The sequence below is a fragment of the Lagenorhynchus albirostris genome, chromosome 6 (assembly GCF_949774975.1).
Source record: "Lagenorhynchus albirostris chromosome 6, mLagAlb1.1, whole genome shotgun sequence".
Lineage (NCBI taxonomy): Eukaryota > Metazoa > Chordata > Mammalia > Artiodactyla > Delphinidae > Lagenorhynchus > Lagenorhynchus albirostris.
The window spans coordinates 45,581,165-45,604,886 of record NC_083100.1 but is presented as its reverse complement, the minus strand read 5'-3'; the positions used below and the strand labels follow the sequence as shown (position 1 = coordinate 45,604,886).

At 32.5% G+C, this 23,722-nt stretch overlaps 1 protein-coding gene across 3 annotated transcripts in view; it reads left to right on the top strand.

Moving 5' to 3' along the window:
- Positions 1 to 22,925, top strand: part of GULP1 (GULP PTB domain containing engulfment adaptor 1) — a 268,642-nt gene extending 245,717 nt beyond the window's left edge. For 2 of the 3 annotated variants that reach the window (XM_060152473.1, XM_060152472.1), the window contains 3 exons: positions 10,818 to 10,956; positions 14,929 to 15,023; positions 20,976 to 22,925. In XM_060152473.1, coding sequence (XP_060008456.1) covers positions 10,818 to 10,956; positions 14,929 to 15,023; positions 20,976 to 21,047 — 306 coding nt within the window. In that variant the 3' untranslated portion in view covers positions 21,048 to 22,925. Of the gene's footprint in view, positions 1 to 8,889; positions 9,115 to 10,817; positions 10,957 to 14,928; positions 15,024 to 20,975 lie in introns of all 3 variants that reach the window. The other variant, XM_060152474.1, reaches the window with a different exon arrangement.
- Positions 22,926 to 23,722: the final 797 nt, after the last annotated feature.

Here is a 23,722-nt window from a genome sequence, read left to right as displayed (position 1 = left end):
ACTTAATACACATGTGTAGAAAGTTTATTGCCTTATTGATCATTATGCACCTAGCTCAAATTATAACTTTGCAATCTACTTATATTCTTTCATCATAGTAATATCTTTGTCTATATTTTCTCTTTATTTTGACTTTTAAAAAATTGTCTCATAACTTTTCAGCTCCTAAAGTCTCATTATATGAGTTTTGAAATTGCTGATGCATCTTCAAGATTAAAAAATAGAATTTGATTCTTAAAAGAAAGTGAACTCAACATTTTTAAATTGCTAACAATACCTGATTAATTCAAATGGTTTTCAAGATGCTGTTATAGGTATCTATTAACTTGTTTTTAATTTTTTTTTTTTTTTTTTTTTTTTTTTTGTGGTACGCGGGCCTCTCACTGTTGTGGCCCCTCCTGTTGCGGAGCACAGGCTCCAGACGCGCAAGCTCAGCGGCCATGGCTCACGGGCCCAGCCGCTCCGCAGCATGTGGGATCTTCCCGGACCGGGGCTCGAACCCGCGTCCCCGGCATCGGCAGGCAGACTCTCAACCACTGCGCCACCAGGGAAGCCCATTTTTGGTAAAATTTGATTAGATAACTAAAAGGTCACACCAGCCATCTACCCTAGTAAGCAGTCCAAAGTAAAAGTTGAATTTCTGTTCAAAGGATCAGGTCTTCTAAGAAATTTCAGTCTTATATTGATCCTATTATTCTATATTAAATCATAGATTAAAAGTGTGAGGCCCTGTTGAGTAGAATCTTCCAGATGGAGAACCTTTGTACTCTAAGGAGTCACTGTGTATGTGAGAACATAGATGCATTTCTCTAGTCTCCTCAGAGGCACCCAAAGGAAAGGTTGCTATTTCTTAGGTGCTAGCCTGCCAACCACTTATGTCTTATATACATCAATGTGAATTGGTCATTGATTTATTTTGAAGATGCAAACTAATTTTAGGTTCAAGCTTTTAAAAAAATCTTCAAGAATCCTAAAAATTTCTTTCAAAATTTACAATTGTGTAAATTTTAGTTTTGTTTTTATTTTTCCTAGTCCCACTAAGTCATCACTGGTATTTTGAAATAGTAGCTTGGTGACATATTTTACATATTAAGATGCATATCACTTTGATTTTTATTTTCTCACATTTGCCAGTTGCATACATTTGATATAGTTGTGATCTGTTATGGCAGCTTGTAACACATTTGTTAAACATCTTATATGACCATATGATATTCTAGGCCCTTGGGTTTTAGCAGTATATGAATTGCAGCTGCTATGAAACTTCCATAGTATGGGGAAAGACAGGGAGATGGGTAATAAACCCATAGCTAAATGAATAAATAAATTTAGAAATTTGGATCTTATATAAGATGCAAATAAGTAAATATGAATAAAATAAAAGAGAGAATCAGAGAGAATGGGAGCTTTTTTTTAGAGATAGTGATCTGGGAAGTGCATTCTGAGAATGTAGCATTTAAACTGAGACCTGAATAAATAAAGTTAGTTAATACAAAGGGCTGAAAACAGTAACAAGAACTTTGTGCCTGGAGCATCGTGAAAAAGAGGCAAAAAAATTGAAGAGAGTCAGAGGCTAGATTTTGTAGGGCCCTGTAGGCCATGTTTGTTTGTTTGTTTTCTTTAATTGCAGTGAGAAGTTACTCAAAGGTTTTTAACAGGAGATTTGGGGATCAGCTGGCTGCTGTATGCACCATGGGCTGTAAAGAGGCCACACTGAGGTCCCTAAAACTGTCTAGGAAGCTATCTCAGTAGTCTAGGTGAAGGAGAAGAGTAAATTGGCCTAGAATTCTATCAGTTGGGATGATGTATATAATAGCTTGATATATTTTGGAAGTAGAACTTGCAGGATTTACGGATGGATTGGCTGTGGCCTGTAGAATAAAAGAGGGTCAAGATTGCCCCTTAGGGTTTTATCCCGAGCATCTGGGTGGTGGTGCCATTTTCCAAAATAGATGTGACTTGGGGGAGGTGAATGATAACCAATCAGTAGTTCATTTTTGCTCGTGTTACTTCTGCCTACTGGGTGGCCGATGAAGACATTTATTAAAAGTTTGAATATTCAAATCTGGAATTCAAAGAAGTCTGGCCTCATGATACAGTACTTGAGTTTAAAAGTTTACTCTTTTTCTAACATCATTTGGACTATTGTTTATTGTTTTAGTTAATACACCCAGTATAAAATTTAGTGTGAGATTACAGAGTAGTTTAGTTCTAGCTAAGAAAAACAAAATACTTTTTTTTTTTTTGCTCAGTATTAAAATTAAAAGACATTCCTAACTACAGAAATGTATATTGTTAGTATATATCCCAAACCCTTTTTTCACTTAAAACCAATTCCTCATAATGAATGAAGGACTACTCCTATTTTTCATTTCTTCATGTGTAAACTGACATGCTATTTTTTTGTTTTTACATCTTTATTGGAGTGTAATTGCTTTACAATGGTGTGTTAGTTTCTGCTTTATAACAAAGTGAATCAGTTATACATATACATATGTTCCCATCTCTCTTCCCTCTTGCATCTCCCTCCCTCCCACCCTCCCTGTCCCACCCCTCCAGGCTGTCACAAAGCACCGAGCCAATCTCCCTGTGCTATGCGGCTGCTTCCCACTAGCTATCTACCTTACATTTGGTAGTGTATATATGTCCATGCCTCGCTCTCGCTTTGTCACACCTTACCCTTCCCCCTCCCCATATCCTCAAGTCCATTCTCTAGTAGGTCTGTGTCTTTATTCCTGTCTTACCCCTAGGTTCTTCATGACATTTTTTTTCTTAAATTCCATATGTATGTGTTAGCATATGGTATTTGTCTTTCTCTTTCTGACTTACTTCACTCTGTATGACAGACTCTAGGTCTATCCACCTCATTACAAATAGCTTAATTTCGTTTCTTTTTATGGCTGAGTAATATTCCATTGTATATATGTGCCACATCTTCTTTATCCATTCATCCGATGATGGACACTTAGGTTGTTTCCATCTCTGGGCTATTGTAAATAGAGCTGCAATGAACATTTTGGTACATGATTTCTCAGGGTATATGCCCAGTAGTGGGATTGCTGGGTCATATGGTAGTTCTATTTGTAGTTTTTTAAGGAACCTCCATAGTGGCTGTACCAATTCACATTCCCACCAGCAGTGCAAGAGTGTTCCCTTTTCTCCACACCCTCTCCAACATTTATTGTTTCTAGATTTTTTGATGATGGCCATTCTGACTGGTGTGAGATGATATCTCATTGTAGTTTTAATTTGCATTTCTCTAATGATTAATGATGTTGAGCATTCTTTCATGTGTTTGTTGGCAGTCTGTATATCTTCTTTGGAGAAATGTCTATTAGGTCTTCTGCCCATTTTTGGATTGGGTTATTTGTTTTTTTGTTATTGAGCTGCATGAGCTGCATATAAATTTTGGAGATTAATCCTTTGTCAGTTGCTTCATTTGCAAATATTTTCTCCCATTCTGACGGTTGTCTTTTGGTCTTGTTTATGGTTTCCTTTGCTGCGCAGAAGCTTTGAAGTTTTATTAGGTCCCATTTGTTTATTTTTGTTTTTATTTCCATTTCTCTAGGAGGTGGGTCAAAAAGGATCTTGCTGTGATTTATGTCATAGGGTGCTCTGCCTATGTTTTCCTCTAAGAGTTTTGACGTGCTGTTTTTAAACTTGTTCTTAAAAAACAATGCTTACAGGTCTCCTAAATATCACTTGAATGATTCAATCTTGGGTTCCTTTTCTGGCAAATGAAATATCCTTGATAGTTGCCATATTACATACGTCTGTATACTACTGAAATTGTGGAAATCTTTTCATTGGTTTTAGAAATTGGGTCTTCATTTTATTCAGTCATTTAGATATACTGAGTAAGTTCTGTTACTTGGCTGTGTTGTTTGCTTTTTGCTGTGTTCTAGCGGTTTGGCAATAGATTAGAGGTTAGGCTTTCCACCGTGTGGTACTAATTAACTAGGAACAATCTGATTTCCATTTATTACATTCACATGGCAGTGCTGCCTGTATTTATATCAGAAAAAAAGGGTTTATTCTGCCCTCCTAGCCTCATGAACGCCTCTGGAAGACTGTTCCATAATAAGATGTGGGCATAGCAAGCTAAATCAAATTGTTCTTCTTGATTCTAGTGTCTGGATGCTTGCATTTTACTTTTCTGGCTATAGAAGGTTTTAACCAAATTTTAACCTTTGCCAGGAAGTGAAATGAATAAAATTGTAGTCCTAAGAAATACTGGACTTTCTATTGCTGAGTAAAATAAATGTCTCCCTTTCAATTAAACCAAGTGTTACTGTATAAAATTTTACCTTTACATAATCAACTGTGTGGCCACTGATTAGGCTTGATAGGACAAATTATAACCTAAAATGTGTATTTCATTGTGGGTAAATAAAACTGCCTATTTATCTTCCTCTGGGGTTTTCTCAACTGCTATTGAAGTCAAGATGGACAAGAGCAGATTGTGAGAACTCTCAATTATACAACAAGCCAAATGTGAATCTTTAAACAAAAGCATAAATTTTAAACATGAACATTGATTCAAGAACGTTTGTTGCCCACAAAAAACGATGACCGGTTCACAACTTTCACAATTGTTACTTGCACAAATGATGGTTCTAAAGAAGTAAACCCTGTCTAATGGGAAGAAAAATATACCTGTATTTCATTCCACTTCTGACCGTGAGTACCTAATGAAGTCATTTGATCTCTCCTTGTTCCAGTTTTCCTCTTTGGGATATGTGGATGATGATAACCATTTAACTTGCAAGATTCTTGTAAGAATGTATAAGATAATAGGTCTTACAACTAAGAGGCCAATGTAACCAAACTGTGTATCTAGAAGTCTGAAAAAATAACATACGTGGAGCTATAAATTCTAAATTCTAGAAGTTTTTATCTTTTTTAACACCTTTATTGGAGTATAATTGCTTTACAATGGTGTGTTATTTTCTGCTTTATAACAAAGTGAATCAGCTATACATATACATATATCCCCGTATCTCCTCCCTCTTGCGTCTCCCTCCCACCCTCTAGGTGGTCACAAAGCACTGAGCTGATCTCCCTGTGCTATGCGGCTGCTTCCCACTAGCTATCTATTTTACATTTGGTAGTATATATAAGTCCATGCCACTCTCTCACTTCATCCCAGCTTACCATTCCCCCTCCCCGTGTCATGGACTAGAAGTTATTTTTGAAGCTTATTTAAAAAGTGATGCTGAAAATGTGCCATAATAGTGAACTTCAAAAGAATGAATCAGCATGACAATGCAGAAGGATTTGCTAGAACATTTTACATTACCTTTATATTTCCCCATCTTTAGTGTTTTTTTTAATAATCGAAGTATCTAATCTTTAGTGCAGTTTTTTTGTTATTGTTTAGATGTATTCAACATTAACTGATAGGATTCAAATGCTTTTATGACATTTCAACATTGTCATATTTAGGCAAAGCTCGGAATTGAAATATTCACATGGCCTAATGCGCCAAGCCTCTACTTACTGAAAGAAAGAGCTGTAAAACTACTACAACTATGAATCTCAAATATGGGCACTCATTATTAATATGTCTTAATAACCTAATAATTTCTGCATAATTAACATGTAACTGTTGAACACAGAATTCCTCATTCCCCTTAGTATAATAATTCAGAGGCTGTACACCTTCCTGAAGACAAAAGCACTTAGAATTATGGGCATAAAAGGATTAAACAGTAGCGCCATAAACTTCTGTAGGAAACTCCCCAAATTTTGGTCTCTAGCCATCTGTAAAAATACTGACAGAAGGCCCAACACAAAAATATCAAACCATTTTCATCTGAACTATGTATTTCATTTCTTAAAAGAATAAGTATCCTCAACCACTTAAAAATGCAAGATTAAAAAATGACTAGTTCCTGAACACTTAAATTTAGAGACACTGCTCAAAATATTTATCCAGTGCCAAAAATGCCACCGTATGCCATTTAGGGGCTGTAGTCACATATTCTTATTTAATAAGTGTAATAGTTTGTTGCAGAATCAGATGCTGTTGAAATATGCCTATGTACTTAGATTTCATTCTTATAAGGAATCAGATGTAACATCTAATTCCCTGACTTGAATTATTTCTAAGTTAGCAATGACAAACACAAATGTCAGCAGAGCCCAGGCTGTGGCCTAAACAAATGTGTGAAATGGGCATGTGGTGGAATGAGGAGTTGGAGAGCAGACACCAACTTAGAAGGCACAGCTACTTGCTCAATACCAGTCAGTTATTTTTACGCAAGTTTGTGGGTCTACACTCTTGATTTTCTAACTTCTAAACAAACTCTCTGGATTTTAATGTACAACCTCTTAATATTAACCTGTAAGCAACTGAATCAAGACTTATTTTAAAGACCTATGTGACCCAAACGAAAAATCTTAGTTGACCAAGTCTAGATTACTGATGACCCAAAGGAAAATTGTAATAATTAGTGTTAGAGTTTTAAACTTTAGATACCCAAATTATTGACAGATAGCCCTGCTTTACCATTTTGAAAGTGAAAATACTTCTTAATTGGGGTATTGAAATATTCGATTATTTTCATATTATATACATTCTTCTTTTATATAAGTATACTTGCTCAGAGGAAGTAGAATACAAATATTAACACCATGATAAAACACTAGAGCACTTTTAATTTAGGTTAGGTTGGCCTTCAGTTTGTTTTGTGGCACCTGGTAAAGATGTTTTGATGAATACAAGTCATAAAACAATATAGATTATTTCCATTTATAAGCCAAATGATACCAGGGACAACTTTCACATGATATCTTTTTATTTTTTACTCAGTACAGACATCCTTATCAATTTATAGTTTAAGTTAAAAATGTTGCTATAGTATACATTAAACAATAAATATTCATTGACATTATATATCAAGTATTCTAATATGTTATACAGATTATTTTAGAAAAACAAAGTTTTGTCCACCAGGAGCTTACAGTTGTTACCTATAATTAAGTAAAAGGTGGCTACCAACTACAAAAGTTTACAGTGAATTATATAGACCATGAAATAGATCTTAAAATTATGTACATACATGCGTACATGTATACATATCTATAGACAGATAGATCACTACAGAGATCAGTAAGGAAAGCAATCATTATGTAACTGTATATGCATATTAATAGAGTGATAAATCACATAATTCAGACCATCAGAGACTTGCTTCCACACTGAATTCTTTCCTCAACTTAAATCTGTCACTTTACGCTTCCTTCTTTCCCCCTCTGCTTCCTGAAATGTGTGAAGAGGTGACTCCTAGTTTAAAGATTCTTTCAAAGTTGTTTCTCCTAACTATAATTTTAGTTACAACCTTTCACCATGAGGTTTATCAAAAGCCAGATTTGTGTTGGCTGCCTCCAGGTCCTATTAGTGTTGAAAAATCTCTGCAGTGTGACTTGTAGCTGAGAAGTCTGGCTCCAGGTCAAATCCTCTAGGCCCTACAAAGTTACAAAGTCTTTCCATGGCAAGCCTCATGGGAGAAAGCTGCCCTCCTCACCCCAGATTCAGTGCACTGCTTGGAGGAGTTGTAGTCAGGGACTCAGCCCCCTTCACCACCCAGGCTGGCCGCACTATTATGCATTAACTGCATTCCCAGCCCGGGTACCTCCATTCAGAGGCCTCCTTATTGGAGGCCCTTGACCAAGGCCTCTCTTAAGTGCTTCATCTTTTGGGGGCCTTGAAAATACTTTTCTCCACTAGGATTCAGTTTTCAGTATTTTCTACTCCTAGTTCTTTTCCCTTTTCTTCCCTCTGCACTCCCATCTCCCCCTCCCCAAAACAAAACCAAACAAAACCAGCAGAAACCTTGTGTTCAGGGCTCCCTCCGGAGAGAGATACTGTCCTGCTTCTGTAATGATACTCCTGACCTTTGCCCAGTGCCATTCACTGGGGAAAAATGGGACATTGATGGAACCAGAACCTTCTTTCTGGCCTCTTGCTTACACTATCATTGTAAGTGAATAAAGGCTCAATTATTACATACTTTCATTGTGGTTGCTGTTTTAACTGACCACTCTGACATCTGGCCACTCAGCTCTGTCCAGTTCAGTGCTTGACAGTAGCTTTCCATGATGTAATGGAAATAGCTTCCAAAAGTCATCCAAAGACTGATGTGCAGACCCAGTACAGTGTACTAGTTGCTAATTATTATTTATCTCTCTGATTTACTTGAGATGCTTAACAACTCCCTCTGCCCATCCCCCCAAAATTTTACCATTTGGAGCTTACTACCTATAGAAAGGGCATGATGATTGGAGTCAGATTGTTTTGAATTTTGGCTTTGCTTCTTATATACACAGGAGTAGCTCGTAAAGGGTTTATGGGCCTTGATTCCCCTATCTTTATTATAATATGGATGTAATATTACTAATACTAATACTTCAAATGAATTTTTTGAGGATTAAATCTAAAATGTATGTTGTAGCCCTTTTTGAAAATTCTACGAAGTCTTAACTTATACCAGACTTTACTCCTACTGACATTTTTTTTCTTGTTGCTATCCTTCCTTTTTCCCATCTCAGTACACAGAGGCTCTCTCAGAAATAAATCTGTAGGCATTTGTCATTTTTCTCTCCACTTTCTTCCTCTCAAGTCATATTGAATGTAATATTTTATTAAAATATCTAAAAATGTAATATTTCAGTGAAAAATCATCAAATTAAACAATCCAGAATCTGAAGACTCTTGCAATAGGAAAAAATCTACTCAAACGATTTGTTTTAATTTTAGTAAAGTTATTTTGAAAGTACTTATCATTTTCACAAAATATCCTAATACATTTTCATATATACTTTTTTTCTTTTTCCTCCACGTCTTCTTTCTTCTCCTTAGTATATTTTTCTGTCATTCCTTTACAGCTGCTGCACAAAATGTCTGATCATGAGCAACACGGGTTTCAGAGATGCTCACCTTCTTTCTGGCGTAGAACTGATGATTCATCTCCCTGTCTAAATATTTCTTCCATTACTGTCACTCCTGTCAACTCGCCTGATTCCAGACTATCATTGGGACTGTTAATACCACCACCTTCTAAGTGTGGCCTTCCCAAGCCAATCAGTGAGAGCAGCATCCCAAGACCTCATGTAATTCGCTAAATAGAAAATGCTTTTTATTATCCCACGTATTTTTTTAATTCTGCCAAAATATGCCATTTATATAGTAATGAAAAAAATCAGGTATGTCTTGAATCGATGTGATGTGATCTGGGGCCCTTGTGTGCCATTTTTGCATCCTTTGGTCATCTGATTTCAGAGAGTTTCTAGTAGAGAGTGGTGGTCCAAATCCACAAAAAGATGAAATGGGACAGGTACTTTCAAAGATCCATCAGATATAGCAACTGGGAAATTAGGCCATTGTTGAGACTGGCAAAAGCTGTTTCAGTAGAGTTCAGCAAAAAGAGCAAAGTCTGGAATGATCTGAGTTGAGGATTGGATGAAGTAAAAGGGCAAGAGATGTAATACCTCCTTCAAGGATCTCAGCTTTGAAGGGAAGGGAAAGAGAGATGAGAGACGAGAGGAGTAAAGAGGCACTGGGTAAAGACCTTTTTGGTTGGTTTGTTTTAACAACAGTCAAGATCTGAGTATCTTTGTATCTTGACAAAGAGGAGAGAGATGGAAGCCAGTGGAATTTGAGAGAGAGGCTGATTAGGAGAACAACATTCCCGAGTAGGAGGAAAGAGCTGAGGGATAAAGTTGCCTCCAAGTCTTTGGATAGTATTTGTAACTGATAGACTATCCATTAAAGTTAAAGTAAGTTGCTAAAGAAAGGGAGATGACAGCAATTTTCCTGCATGAAAAAATGTACTAACAGGTTTATTAACTGAATAGCAAATCTATCACTCTTTACACACAATCTATCACTCTTTACACACAATCAGCCTTTTTATCTTCACTACTTTCATCATCTGTGAATCAGTAAACAAATGTATTTTGAGAACACAAATTATAATATGAACCACTCTAAGCAATTCTAAACAATATTCATGTTCTTATAAGAAAAATAAATTTTTCTCACTATTTCTCTCCAAAATGGGAATTCTCTTTCTTTTATATCAATAGATGATATATATATATAAAATAATTTTTTTCCCTATATGACAATCAAAGTGATGATTGTCTCATTCTTTCATTACATCCTAGCCCAGACTGACCCAGATAACTTAATCATTTTGTGATTATAATTTATTTCACAAGGTAGCTATTTATTGTAGAAAACGATGAAGTCTTATTCTAAGAAGAAAAGTCACTGCAATGAATATAATAGTTGGCTCCATTACAGTTATAAGTACAAATTAAAATAAACTCCTTAAAATGTTTTTAAAATCATTATCAATCGCTTTTGAATGGTTATATTTAAGATTCATCACTTATGTTCGGTTATCTCTGTCTAAATCTTGTAATCTTGTGCAAAATACATTACTGAAATCAAGGTTTTATATAAATAGTTTCTAACACATTTTCAATTCTCTGATATAAGTGGCAATTATTTCTAGATATACAAAAAATCCAACATATCTTTTATATCTGTCTAGAATAGTATTATCACCATTTTTGCCATCATCTTTGAGAATATTTTTGCAGAAATTTTCTTGCCAATGAGCATTTAGCGTAAGTGGTTGAGTCATATGAAATAACCAATATATAACTATTTTTGATCTACAAAATGGCAAGTTCATATGACTCAACTGCATTTTTTGTTGTGCTTATATATGTTTTATATGTGTATGAAATATTTAGCATTATAATGTTTCTACATGGAATACTAATTCATGTTATCTTCATTGCAGGCAGGCAATGTGACACCTAAGTCTCCCTCCACTGACATCTTTGATATGATTCCATTTTCTCCAATTTCACACCAGTCTTCAATACCTACTCGCAATGGCACACAGCCACCTCCAGTCCCTAGTAGATCTACCGAGATTAGTAAGCTTTCTAAACAAATCAATATTTTTGCTATATTTGTGTACATTTTAAATGTTTAATTAGCACTTTATGGGAAATTATATATCTTAACAAGCTCACTAAAAATTTTAATCACTGAAGAATTATGTTTATATATATGTGCCAAATTCAGTTATTTATATTTTACTTAATAATTGAGAGATACTACTAAAGACATCACTATTTGCATTTGAAACTATTTTATGAAAACTGATATTTTGGTATAGGCTTAGTTACATCATAATACAAAACAGTTATGTTTATTGTGTTGGGGTTATATTTTTAATGTTTTGTTTAATGATTAAGAACAGTCCTGTGGTAATTATTTTAATCATTTAGAACTCAGCTTAATTTTTTTTATCATAGAGTATATGGATAGTCTTAGTTAAAGAAATATATAAATCTATGAATTCCATGATTTATTTATTTATTAACCCTATGTAAGTGTTCTTTCTTTGATATCTACAAAGCTATAAATGCATTGCTTTTCTGATTTACTTTCTGTATATCTGGAAGGAACATAAAAGTCTCTCTGACGAAGTAGAAAGCATCTGACAGATGTTCATCGTCAATGTCTTGACTATATTTTGCTCTGTGCCCTGTCACAGAAAGTGAAAGAATAGTTTCCAATGGCCATGATCAGTCATCAGGTCTAAAGGGGCACTGAAGAAAAGAGAGTGTTACATATTTTGCTTTATTGCATCCTCTCTGGTTCACATTTGAGACGTTTTCAATGTAACTCTGAAGTTTTAGCTTAAGGCTGTAAAGCATTTCAGAGCCTATAGTTTATTTGTTTCCCCTGCAGAACTCAACAAAGTGCATTGCACATTTTAGGTATTCAGTAAATTTCAGAGGACTAATTTATAAATACAAAGTAATAACATTAGAACTTTAAAAATCAGTGAACAAAAATATTTCAATACTTTTGTTGAAATATAGTACATTTAAATTCTTCTGAATATATTTTGTGTCAATGCAAAATATTTTTTTCAAGGAAATAATCCATAATATACATGTGTTTTTAGAAAATGTTGCCAATATCTTGATATCATAATGGGGTATTTTTTGTCCTTAAGAGTGTTCCAGATCTCTTCCTTTACCACTGTTTTTTACTTCCTTGGACTACGTCAGTGTTTTGCTCATTCATGTATTTAATTCAATGGGCATTTGTTTAGTACATACACTAGACTTGGGTTACATGCTAGACTTTGAAATATAAATTAGAAGTGTATCCACAATGTCAGGTTTTAATCCAAGTAGAATATAAATTGAGAAGAGTGAATAGATTTTAAGATACTTAGAAGGAATAATCCATCAGGATGGTAACTGAAAGTTCAAACTCCATTATGATTCAGGATTTTGGACCAAATGTTGTTAATGGGAAAACTAGAGGTAGAGAGGGGGAAACTAATGAGTCTCTTTTAAATGTTAGTGAGTTTGAAATGCCTTTGGAAAATCTAGGTAGAGATGGTCAAATGGTTTTTAGGGATTTATTAATGAGAAACTGAAGTAACATCTTGCTATATTTTTTAATGTCTATCTATCCCAAATGCCAGAGTTTAGTAAATACAGCAGTATATCATTAGAAAGATTAGATAGATACATAGATAGATAGAAAGAAATGGAGTTCTGATTACCACTGTATTATATCTATCTATCATTTTTCTATCAATCATCTTCTTGTCTATCTATACTAACAATTTAAGGACAGATTGTTCAACTCAGTTTTAATTGTAAGATTGTCTAAAACTGTAATCCAGTGGGCTTTTAGTAATAGGACTTTTTCTTTTAATGAAATCTTAAATGTATTCATTCATTTATTTTCTTTATATTTTAAATACATAAAAGCAGAAATCTACAAGATTGTTCCTTAGTTTCTCTCCTTACTGCCTAAGAACCCTAGTAGTTCTCCAGAGCATATTTTTGATCTTTGAATATGTATCAGACTTTAATTAATTTGTTTAATATCATGTTTCCTAATTGATTATAAATTACATGAGGGAAGGCACTTGACTCTAAAGTCCTTTCCTCAGCTGTTTTAATCCACTGCCTAGCAAAATGTATGGCACATAATATGTGTTCAATAAATATTTAGTGGATAAACAAAAGAATGAGTGAAGTATCACCTATTTTTTTATTATTTTGCTCTTGTATTAGATTAAATAATTTTCATGTCATTAATTACATAGCAAATCTTTTTAACTTGAAAATTGGACTTATATGACTTTTTGTTATGAATTTTAGATCCATCTGAGCTGACCAAAATATGCCAAAGAGCTCTATTATATCTATTAATTTGCCTGGTATTGATATGTCTACTTAATATGTAAAGTAGTACTTTTTTGACTTGTGGGGGAGTTGTGGACCCTTGAGAATATGATAAAAGTTAAACCTCTTCACAGAAAAACACAACATGCCCACTCATACAAAATTTTGCATTGCATTTCAGGAATGTTAAGGATCCCTTAAGCCCATCTGAAATCTCTGGTGATTTTGAGTCCCAATTTTAGAAAACCTGTGTAATGAGAATCTCTGTTCCTCCTGACAACTCTATTTCCTCTTTATTAATTCATTTCTTTTGACAAGCATGTACCACATGTAAAGCATTGCTTGATGTGTTCGTGGTACGGTGGTAACCAGGATACACCTCCAAAGAACAGTTCCTCTTTTCTCTAAGTTCTGGTTTATTGCCTACAATAAACATCAGACTGAGGAAAATATATAGTAACAACAATAATAATACCCATCAGTTATATGTATGGTGACAGTAAATTCCCATTTGTTTAGGAGTACCCTGTCTTATACCCTTCATTCTGGTGAAACTTGGTAGCACTCCTTTCACTCTTAAAAGTGTCTTTATTTGGAAGATAAATTATATGTCCTTCTTATTTATACAATACTTACCAGAACCAGGAGCTTCTAAACATTTTACATTTATTAACTTAATACATGAATCTGAAAAAAAAAATTGTAACTACAGAAGCAAGAATCTTTCATAATGGGAGTCACAATGATTTAGAAGATATAATAGAACTCAAGTAGCATAAATATTATTTCTTACAAAGCATTTAATTTAGAGAATATAGTTTCCTGAAAAATGAAAGTCTTGATACGTTATAAATTCCCTTGCCCATATATAATTTAATTTTTTGTCAGTTAAGGCTGCATTTAAATTGATTCAGAGGAAAGAAATTTCTTAAATTAAAAAGGAATTTTAAATCATAAATTGTCATAGTCCTATCAATTACAAACATCAATTTTAACTTTGATACTTCTTTAATGATTAAAAAAACAATGCAGACTTTAAAATATATGCACAGAGAGCTTTTTGATACTCAATTACTGCTATTATTTTAAAAAAAAATTTGTTTGGGGGAAAAGAGGCATTTTTAAAGAACCTGTCTCATTGTGGTTATCTAGGAAGGTGATATGATTTTATACTACATGAGATGATGTGCCTTAAATTTTTTCTGGCTAAAAGGTGAGATTAAAGTACATGAACTGTGAGTTAAACTACTTCCTAATCTACTAGGTCCTACCTATTGCTTCGCTATTGTGTTGCAGAGTCATCAATAAATGGAATAGAGAAGTTTCAGTGAGTAATATGTTAATTTTAGTACATTTAAATTGCTTTAGTAAAGTGTAGGTATTGTAATATATTAATTATCAAATATTTGGTGAATTTGATATTAAGTCTTACTTAAAGACACAGAAACCTCTCTGAATAATAATTCTTTGTAACCAAATAGTTTTTAAATCGTCATAAAAGCAGATCTTTGCTTGCTTGTTGGTGTTTAACTAGTCTAAGCTCAGGAAAGCCCAGCATAAAGTATGTGTGGATAGGGGCTCATTTGGTCATGCAGGTGCTTCTTTATATAATCCTGCCTTTGAAACCTAACTCACCCCAACTCACTCCTTGTCATTTCATATACTAAATTATTTTCTTCCTTTTAGAACGGGACCTATTTGGAGCAGAACCTTTTGACCCATTTAACTGTGGAGCAGGGGATTTCCCTCCAGATATTCAATCAAAATTAGATGAGATGCAGGTGACTATTTTAACAGATTGGCCCATAAATGTTTTTGTTTTCTTTTTTCTATGGGACTAAGAGAATGTTATTACTAAGACTACCCTTCCCTTGAACTGTTATCAACTTACTTAAAATAATTACTTTAAAATAACAATAACATACATTTAGTCCTAAAAATACTCAGACAGATGCTAAGGATAAGGTTTCATTGTGTTTTGTTCTTAATGGTGCGATTTACAGTGGCAAAAACATGGTTCTTTTTTTTATACAAAATAACATAAATTCTTCATGAGTTAATTATTCAAAATCCAAAAATTGAAAGGTCATTGCACTAGACTTATAAGATTTGATCTCAGTCTTAACAATTAACAATTATGAATTTCAGAATTGTGAACGGGTGAAGGAAAATCATTGTAAGAATGAAATCAGTCTCTTAAAAAGAAACATTGTAAAGGGGGTCAACTGTATGGTGATGGTCAGAAAATAAACTTTTGGGGGCTTCCCTTCCCTGGTGGCACAGTGGTTGAGAGTCCGCCTGCTGATGCAGGGGACACAGGTTCGTGCCCTAGTCCGGGAAGATCCCACATGCCGCGGAGCGGCTGGACCCGTGAGCCACGGCCGCTGAGCCTGCGCATCCGGAGCCCATGCTCCACAACGGGAGAGGCCAAAAAAAAAAGAAACTAAACTTTTGCTGGTGAACACACTGTCCTGTGTACAGAAGTCGAAATATGATGTTGCACACATGAAACTTATATAATGTTATAAACCAATGTTACCTCAATTAATAAATAAAGCTGAGAGCTAAAACGAAGAATTCCAAAGGAAGAGGGGTATAAAATAATAGGAAGCATTGTAACTATAGTTCATAACTTCTGGGCTCTTACTGAAACAGCAGACACCAAATGACAGCTTCCTTAGGAATGTAGTCCAATTGGGTTTTCATTTCTTTATCTCCCTTTTATTTTTCAATTCTGAATTGTTCTGGAAGTTTGAAGATATTGGTTCAGAAGATTTGTACAGTGGGCGATGATTAGTAATTAGTCTTATAAGCACTATAATAAAGTCTTCTCTTTATATTTCCCTTTACATTTTGATGAAGTTATTATATCCTATTTTTCATCAAAAAGACAATATATACACAGAAGAATTCAGGCAGAGACCAATTATATGAAGCTGATTGAGAAGATGTGGTGAAGAGATGGAGTGGTTTTTATTTATTAGGCCTGGGTTAATACATTCACTCTCTATGCTTCATTTCCTGGGAAAAAAAAAGTTGAGGGGTGGATTATGATCTTCTAACACTGATAAAACACTGCTTCCTAGAAAGATAATAAATATCCTTTCACTGATTTTGGACTGAAGGTGTGAAGCAGTCTTCTTTTCTAGGTATTATGTGAATATCCTTATTATTATAGATATAATAATGCCTCTGCATTTTAAAAGTTGGATTGTTTAACATACCTTGAGGTTTTTAAAGAATATGTCAAAACAAAAATTTCTCAAGTTGGGTGATTTATAATTCCCTTTTGCATGAAAAATTATTTTAAATCCTTAATATTGACTTAAACTATAAACTATTTCTATAACATTTCTTAAATATTTACAAAAAATGTTATATACATTTTATCCTTATAGTTCTTATACAACTATTAATTCAAAACTTATAAATTAAATAAAAGTGAAATTACAACACCTAATAAAATTCAGATTAAGAACTTTAATATAACAGCATGGATTATTTTATTTGGCTGAAACTAAAACCACCAACATCATACTTCTGTTGATATCAGCATGTATCTTGTTTGATGACACAATTTCCCCACATCTTTTCGATAGTTAAAATACTATGAGACTTTCATTCAAATAGTGCATGATTATTTAGTGAGAATGCTTTATTTATTTCATATGAAATAAATTTATTTTCCTTTTCATTAGTTTTACCAATTATGGTTGTACTACCTTGGGACCCAAACATGGGCACTGATGTGGTAGTATTTGTTCTCAAAGGTTATACAAAACACAAAGAGTTTCTATTAATATTTTTTAGATTTTCACACAACAAATGTTTTCTATAGATGTTTGAAGATAAGCCTGTATCTCCAGATTTTTGTAGAAACCCAGTTTGAGAAACACTATATTGAAATGATTTAATGGTATGGTAGTCAAATAATGTTATACTGTGGTATTTTTGCTTTTGTTTTCTTTTTGTCATTTCTAATATATTCTTAATGTCTTTTTTATTCTTTTCTGCTTTCATGGTGGGTAGCGCCAGAGATGGTTGGTATACTATTTTCATAATAATTTTAAACAACTTATAACTTCTTAAAGCTAAACCTTAATATTTGCATGCTTTATTTAATAAATATTCAAAAAGCAGTTTCACATGTATATGTCTGATTATTAGTTTTGTTTAAAGAGGTTTTATAACCCATACTTGAAGTTATTTTTTCAATGACTCAATCACTATTGCATTGTCCACCTCATTGCTTGTCTGTTTCTTTCAGTACACGATATGTTTGCAAGGTCACTTTAATTAAAGTAAAATAATATTTTAACTAAAATTTATAATGACTTTTGTTATTAATCTTGTTAGCCTAATTAATTGAATGCACACATTTAGCTACTATTTTTATCTTTGCATATAATGTAAAAACTTAATACAGTATAATGGGTTGTATAAACTATATTGAGTTAATAAGCCTAGTGAGATTTTGGATTTTCCTCTTTTATTTCAGAGGAAATTATAGAAATATCTCATGAATGTAAGAATTTAAACAGAAATGTTAAGCCATAGTTTTTATAAATTGTTAGAAAATTAGATATTTATTTGAAATCAATTATATCCTTATATGATCTGACATAATTTAAACTTCTTAGTACATGTCACTGACAGGCAAATCAGTTTAATAGTATTGATAGCCCAGAAGTGTACCTTGTATGTTATAATAATTTAATACATTAAAAAAGGAGAGTGACAAGTCAATGAAAGAATTTTGCATTAAGTGATATTAAGTCAACTGGTTAATAATTTAGAAGAAGATCAATGTATAGCTGAAACCTACAACAAATACTCAGATAAATTTTAGAAGCCTTGGGCAGTTTAAAATTTTTGAAATACAATTATATATATATCAGACTTTTGAATTGGAAAGAAATTTTTATAAGGAAAAGGAAAATATGTACATATAGTCACCTATAGAAGGTCTTCTATAGTTCTTTTAAATTTTCTCTTTAAAAAATATAACTATATCATGTACACATGATTAAAGTAAGTAGACAAATGATTAGAAAACTAAATAATCAACAGATAAATAAAAAAGTGTAGCTCACAAAACAAGACCACAGATGGCTATATACTTACAGACATGTTAAGTCTAATCAAAGAAAACATACAAATTAAGAACTATAAAAGCTATTTTAATCCAGCAAATTAAACATTATATTTTTTTACTAATATAGAGTGCAAATGAAATTGTGATGAAACAAGCACTCTAAATCATTGCTGGGCCAGTGTCAGTTCACAGCATCCCTTTGGGAAGTAATTTGTTACTAATACTTGTATTTCTGTTTGATGTCAAAAACTTTAATATAATCTATTCTGAGGAGAAAATAACTATGAATGTGGAAAATCTCTATGCATAAAAACATACAGTCAACCTTATTTATAACTATAAAATACAGGAAATAAATTATATTAAAATTAATAGAACATTATAAAATCATCAAATTAGTTTTACAGGGACTCAAAATAATCAAGTTTGTTCTGCTAAGATTAAAAAAGAGTATAGAAATTTATATATAATATATCTAATACATTAAATAAGATATATAATGTATAGTTATTTATATTAGTATTAATTTTTTTTTAATTTATAGGTAGAAAAGAGGGAGACTCAAAGGACATACTTCAACATGTTAATTGTTGCATATGAGTTTTTTTCTTCCTTGATATGCTTTTCTCCATGTTTCAAAGTAAGAAAATGCAATTGAGGAAAGTATTTTATATAAAAATATATTTTTAATAATATATCAATAATAAGATCATTATTTTGTGTGATATGAGTTTATGATAGTTTCCATCACTACGTAAGTTGAATAAGCCTTATTTTCATTCAGACGTTTAAAATTCAAGAGGATATGGAAACCTTAGAAGGATTTAGAATGCATTAAGTCATGACTTACTAAATGAGGCCTAGAAGGAAAGGTCAGAAAATGTGTGGGAAATTTTAAGGGGAAAGAAAACCAAGGAGCCATATAACAATGTGTCTGTCAAAAGGGATAATTAATCTAAGATGACTCCTAAAGAATCCTTATAAAAACATGGAGATATTCTTGTAAGTGATATACAAACATTTTTTGTTGAAACAATGACCCCTATTTTACTTTGGTTACTATTCTGCCTTTCATATACTGATAACACATTGATAAATAGTATTTTCAGGGTAACTGAAGTGATAGTGGTTTAATTTCAGAATGAACTGATTAAAAAACAATGGTAAATCTTTCCAAAGGTAATATATATCCACATTACTTACCTATCTGTCTATCTATCTATCTATCTATCTGATATTCCAGAAGATGACATAGTACATAGATCCTCAGATATCCAAATAAAATATTTTAAAAAGCAGTTTATTTACAATATTTTCAGTTTAAAGTATTGACTTTTCTGAGTATTTGGCGGCTGTTTAAAAAAATATGCATACATGTGGCAAAATATTTCTCTTGTGACCAGAATAGGCTTTTAAAACAATGGTAAGTACTCTGACTTTTACTTAACTAAATATAATTTGTATTCCAAGTACCGAGAAGTACTTTTGAAAAACCCTTAAAGTGATGGCATTGCCGTGTGGTCTTTGTGCTTAGGCATAATGAAGAGTGTTCTTTAAACATTAACAGTGAAAAAGGTGTGGCTTGTATTTTGTAATGATTTTCTTCCTCTATATGATAATGTTTACATTGGATTTATAGTAAGTACATTAAATACTGGTTCTAAATGAAAGTAACTTGAGGAAATGCAAATAGATATGCAATTGGCTAACACACGAGTAGATACCATCTAATCAAACAAAACACAAAGCAGAACAGAGGACAAAAGCCTTCTCTTAGAGAGAGATTTTCTTTTCCTCAGGAATAGACTTTTGTCTGCATTTCATTTTATGAGCAAGGATGGGGATGGGGAAGGTGGTAAGACCAGAGATGGCCCATAGTTCAACTACCTTGTACAGAAAAGAAGAGACCTGGGGAGTAGAGAAGGACAAACATCTTTACCACTAACTTTTAACTCAAAAATCTTCAAAAAAATTTTTTTCATGGCAATTGGGTACTTGGTCTCAATAAATCAAAAGAAATTTAACTTCTAGAAGCATCTAAAACATGCTAGAGGTGAGTGGAATTCAAAGCAATAATTTGCAGCTACAAGGCTAGTAGAGGAAGCTTTCTCCATGGCGAAGTAGTCTGCAGTCCTGTGTTACACATAGGATACAGCATTGCATTTAGGGAATACAATGCAATTTATTTTACCAGGCTCTGGATAGTGGTAACCAAGAAGAAAAGGTGAAAACTATCAGGCTGTCATCACCTTGAGGTCTAGCTATCTTACTTATATGAATATTGACCTTTAAAGCCAAGGTATTTAAGCAACAGTAGAATGACATAAAGTAGACTTCACTGAAAAGAAACATTTAAGTCTTAAAATTACTTAATTCCACATATTTCTGTTTTCTTCTATCTCTTATGCGTGCTAACCTCATGTATATTTAAAGCATTTAAAATGCTAACGGGTATAAAAGCATTTGATAAAAATTTGACAAGCCAACATCATTTGACATATAATTATTTCTTAGTTGATCAAAACATGAAGATTTCAACTTCTGCTCATACTCTCTTTCATTTACGGGTTTTTTTTTTTTTTTTTTTTTTTTTTGCTATGAGCATTTCCTATTTTAATGATTTTACTTTATTTTGCAGGAGGGGTTCAAAATGGGACTAACTCTTGAAGGCACAGTATTTTGTCTCGACCCGTTAGACAGCAGGTGCTGATGTCAAGAACAAGAGGTCTTGAATCTGTTAAATTTGTTTTGTATACATATCTATTATTCATTATTACTTATGACAGGTATTATACATGTACCAATATAGTTTTGAATCTCATAACTTTCTGAAAATTATTTCAGTAAAATTTCCTCATACTTTCACTGTTGAACTGTAGCATTTTGTTTTAAAAACAACTCACTGTAAAGTAAATCATACTTTTATGTTCCTTTCTGTTTGTTTGTAGAAGAATTTATAATTGAAAGACAAATTATCCAAATATCTGCCTGTGTCTGAGCTCTAAACAATTAGCTTCTTCAAATTTAAGTTCATTCTCTAGGATGCTAGTTTATTACTGATTTCCCAAAAGCCATACCTTAAAGATACCTTTCAGAGTCCTGAAGAGATACACCAATGCCAAACTAAATATGTTCTATATACAAACCAATAGACATGTTACCATTCATTAGACAGATGTCATTTTATGTATGAAATGTTGTTCATATTATTGGGAAAATGTAAACTTTGAATATAAAACACCAGATCATTTTAGCAGGTAAAATAACAAAAATATAAATTCCAATAATAATTAAACTAAATGTATTTAGAGTACTTATTAGTATAAGCAAGGTAATAATGTTAGTTATTATTATCAGCTACACTCTAAATATTTATTTCATAAATAAAGATTGTGGAACAAATGAAAATTTGCTATTTACAAAACACTTAAAATAAAATTTAATTTCTAATGAGATAAATTACATTACTAAACATCATCTGATCTGAAGTTTCTGAAAAAAACATTTGAAATATATGCTGTCTATAGTTGCAGTATCTATTACCCATATATACTTTACCAAATATATTTTTTCTGAACTGAATAAGACTATCCTTCCTATATTTTCTCCTTTGATAAAGATATTTTCTCACCAAAGTTTATTTTGTGATGACCCATTATTTTTGATACTGTTAAAAATCTATGGCACCTGTTCTTTATGAATTATCAACATTATTTAGCAAATTTAATTTGTATCTGTTTTGTTAAACTCAGAATCTCATTTTTCACAAAAATGAAATTGCTGCTCAGTTTAGTCTTTAACATGAACAATAACATTTTCTTGCAGCTGATTCTTGATGTGCTGATGAACTCTGACTTTTAAAAATGTTTGTTTCTTACACCTTTACCCATTATGTAACAGACTGTAATTTGTACTGAGTGCAGCAAAATTTATGGTCAAATTTATAATTTGGTTCATCACATTATAAGAAAAAAATTAAATTAATGAAAATATGAGCTTAGATTGAGGGTAGATCTCAAAAATGTTTCTTTTCCTTTAGTCATGGGAATTTTCTTCACGTGCTAAAGGTACATTTTCACTAGGAACAGAAATCAAATAGGCTTATGCAATATTATATTTGTATGTATCCCCATAATGTTCTGTGGTGTATATAAGCCTTCTTGTTTGCTTTCTGTTATCTGCTAAGTTGTACCTTAATTAGAGGGTAGTATATGTTTCATAAAGAAGAGTCTTTATAATTTTGTTTGTCATATAGTATTTCGGAATTTGTATAATGAGGATGTTTAGAAGCCATATCAATGGCTTTTTTTAACAGATAGAATTTGTATTTTTATTGTACTTTATAAAGCTTTGTGTAATAGGTATATATTTAGTGGCGATTTATTATCAATGGTAACACAATAGAGTACTTTGCACATTTAAAATACGTTATTGTACCAATTTTCAATGGTAATCAGTTCTGCTACTGGCATGATTAAATAGTATATAATTGGTCATTAATTATGAACATTTATTTCACCAGTGCATTTTTATGAAGATACAGTTGCAAATTGTATTTCTATGTAAACTCAATGATATGTTTGATTTTGCTGAGAATAAATGATTTTAAATAAATTGTATAATTTATATTTGTATATATAACTCATTAAATAACCTCTAATTAATTTAGACACATTCTGAAGCTAATTTCATGCCAGATTTTCCTGGTCATAGATTGGTGCCAAAAGAAAGACAGAAAGAGAAAGAAGAATGCAGAAAAAGACTTTAACTTCATTTCTTACAGCCCACACACATTTTAGCTTTATGATCAAACATAATTCAGTTGTGAAAACAATGGATTTCATCCTGCTGGTGAGAGAGGTCATAGTTTGGTTCCTTTCACCAGAAGCATCTGGTGTAATAACTGTATTACGTAAATATCTCTTTTCAGAATGGAGAGCCTTTTTAAGCTAGTAATACAAAGGGTATCTTGGCTGGTAGTCTTAAAAAGGTGGACTTGATAATAGAATTTGAGTGGTGGCTAATTAGAATATCATGAAGTTTTGAGTCTATTCAAAACACAATGTTAAGTATTTTAATGGTACACAGGACTCACATGCACAGCTTTGCACACCAATGAACAATTCATCCATCTGTTCACTAAAATTCATTTATTACTCTATGTGAATATCATGTATTAGGTGGGTAGGAAAACATCTCGTAAGTTTGCTAACAGACATTATTAAATTGAAGGTGACAAGATCCCTGTCTTCAGTTAGTTCAATGTCGTAAAGGAAAAGTAAAGCAAATATTTGAATTAATAAATGAAAACCTATATGTATTAAAGTACTGTGTGAACCAAAAATTTCCTTTAGAATATTAATATTTAACTATGTTTAAATTTGG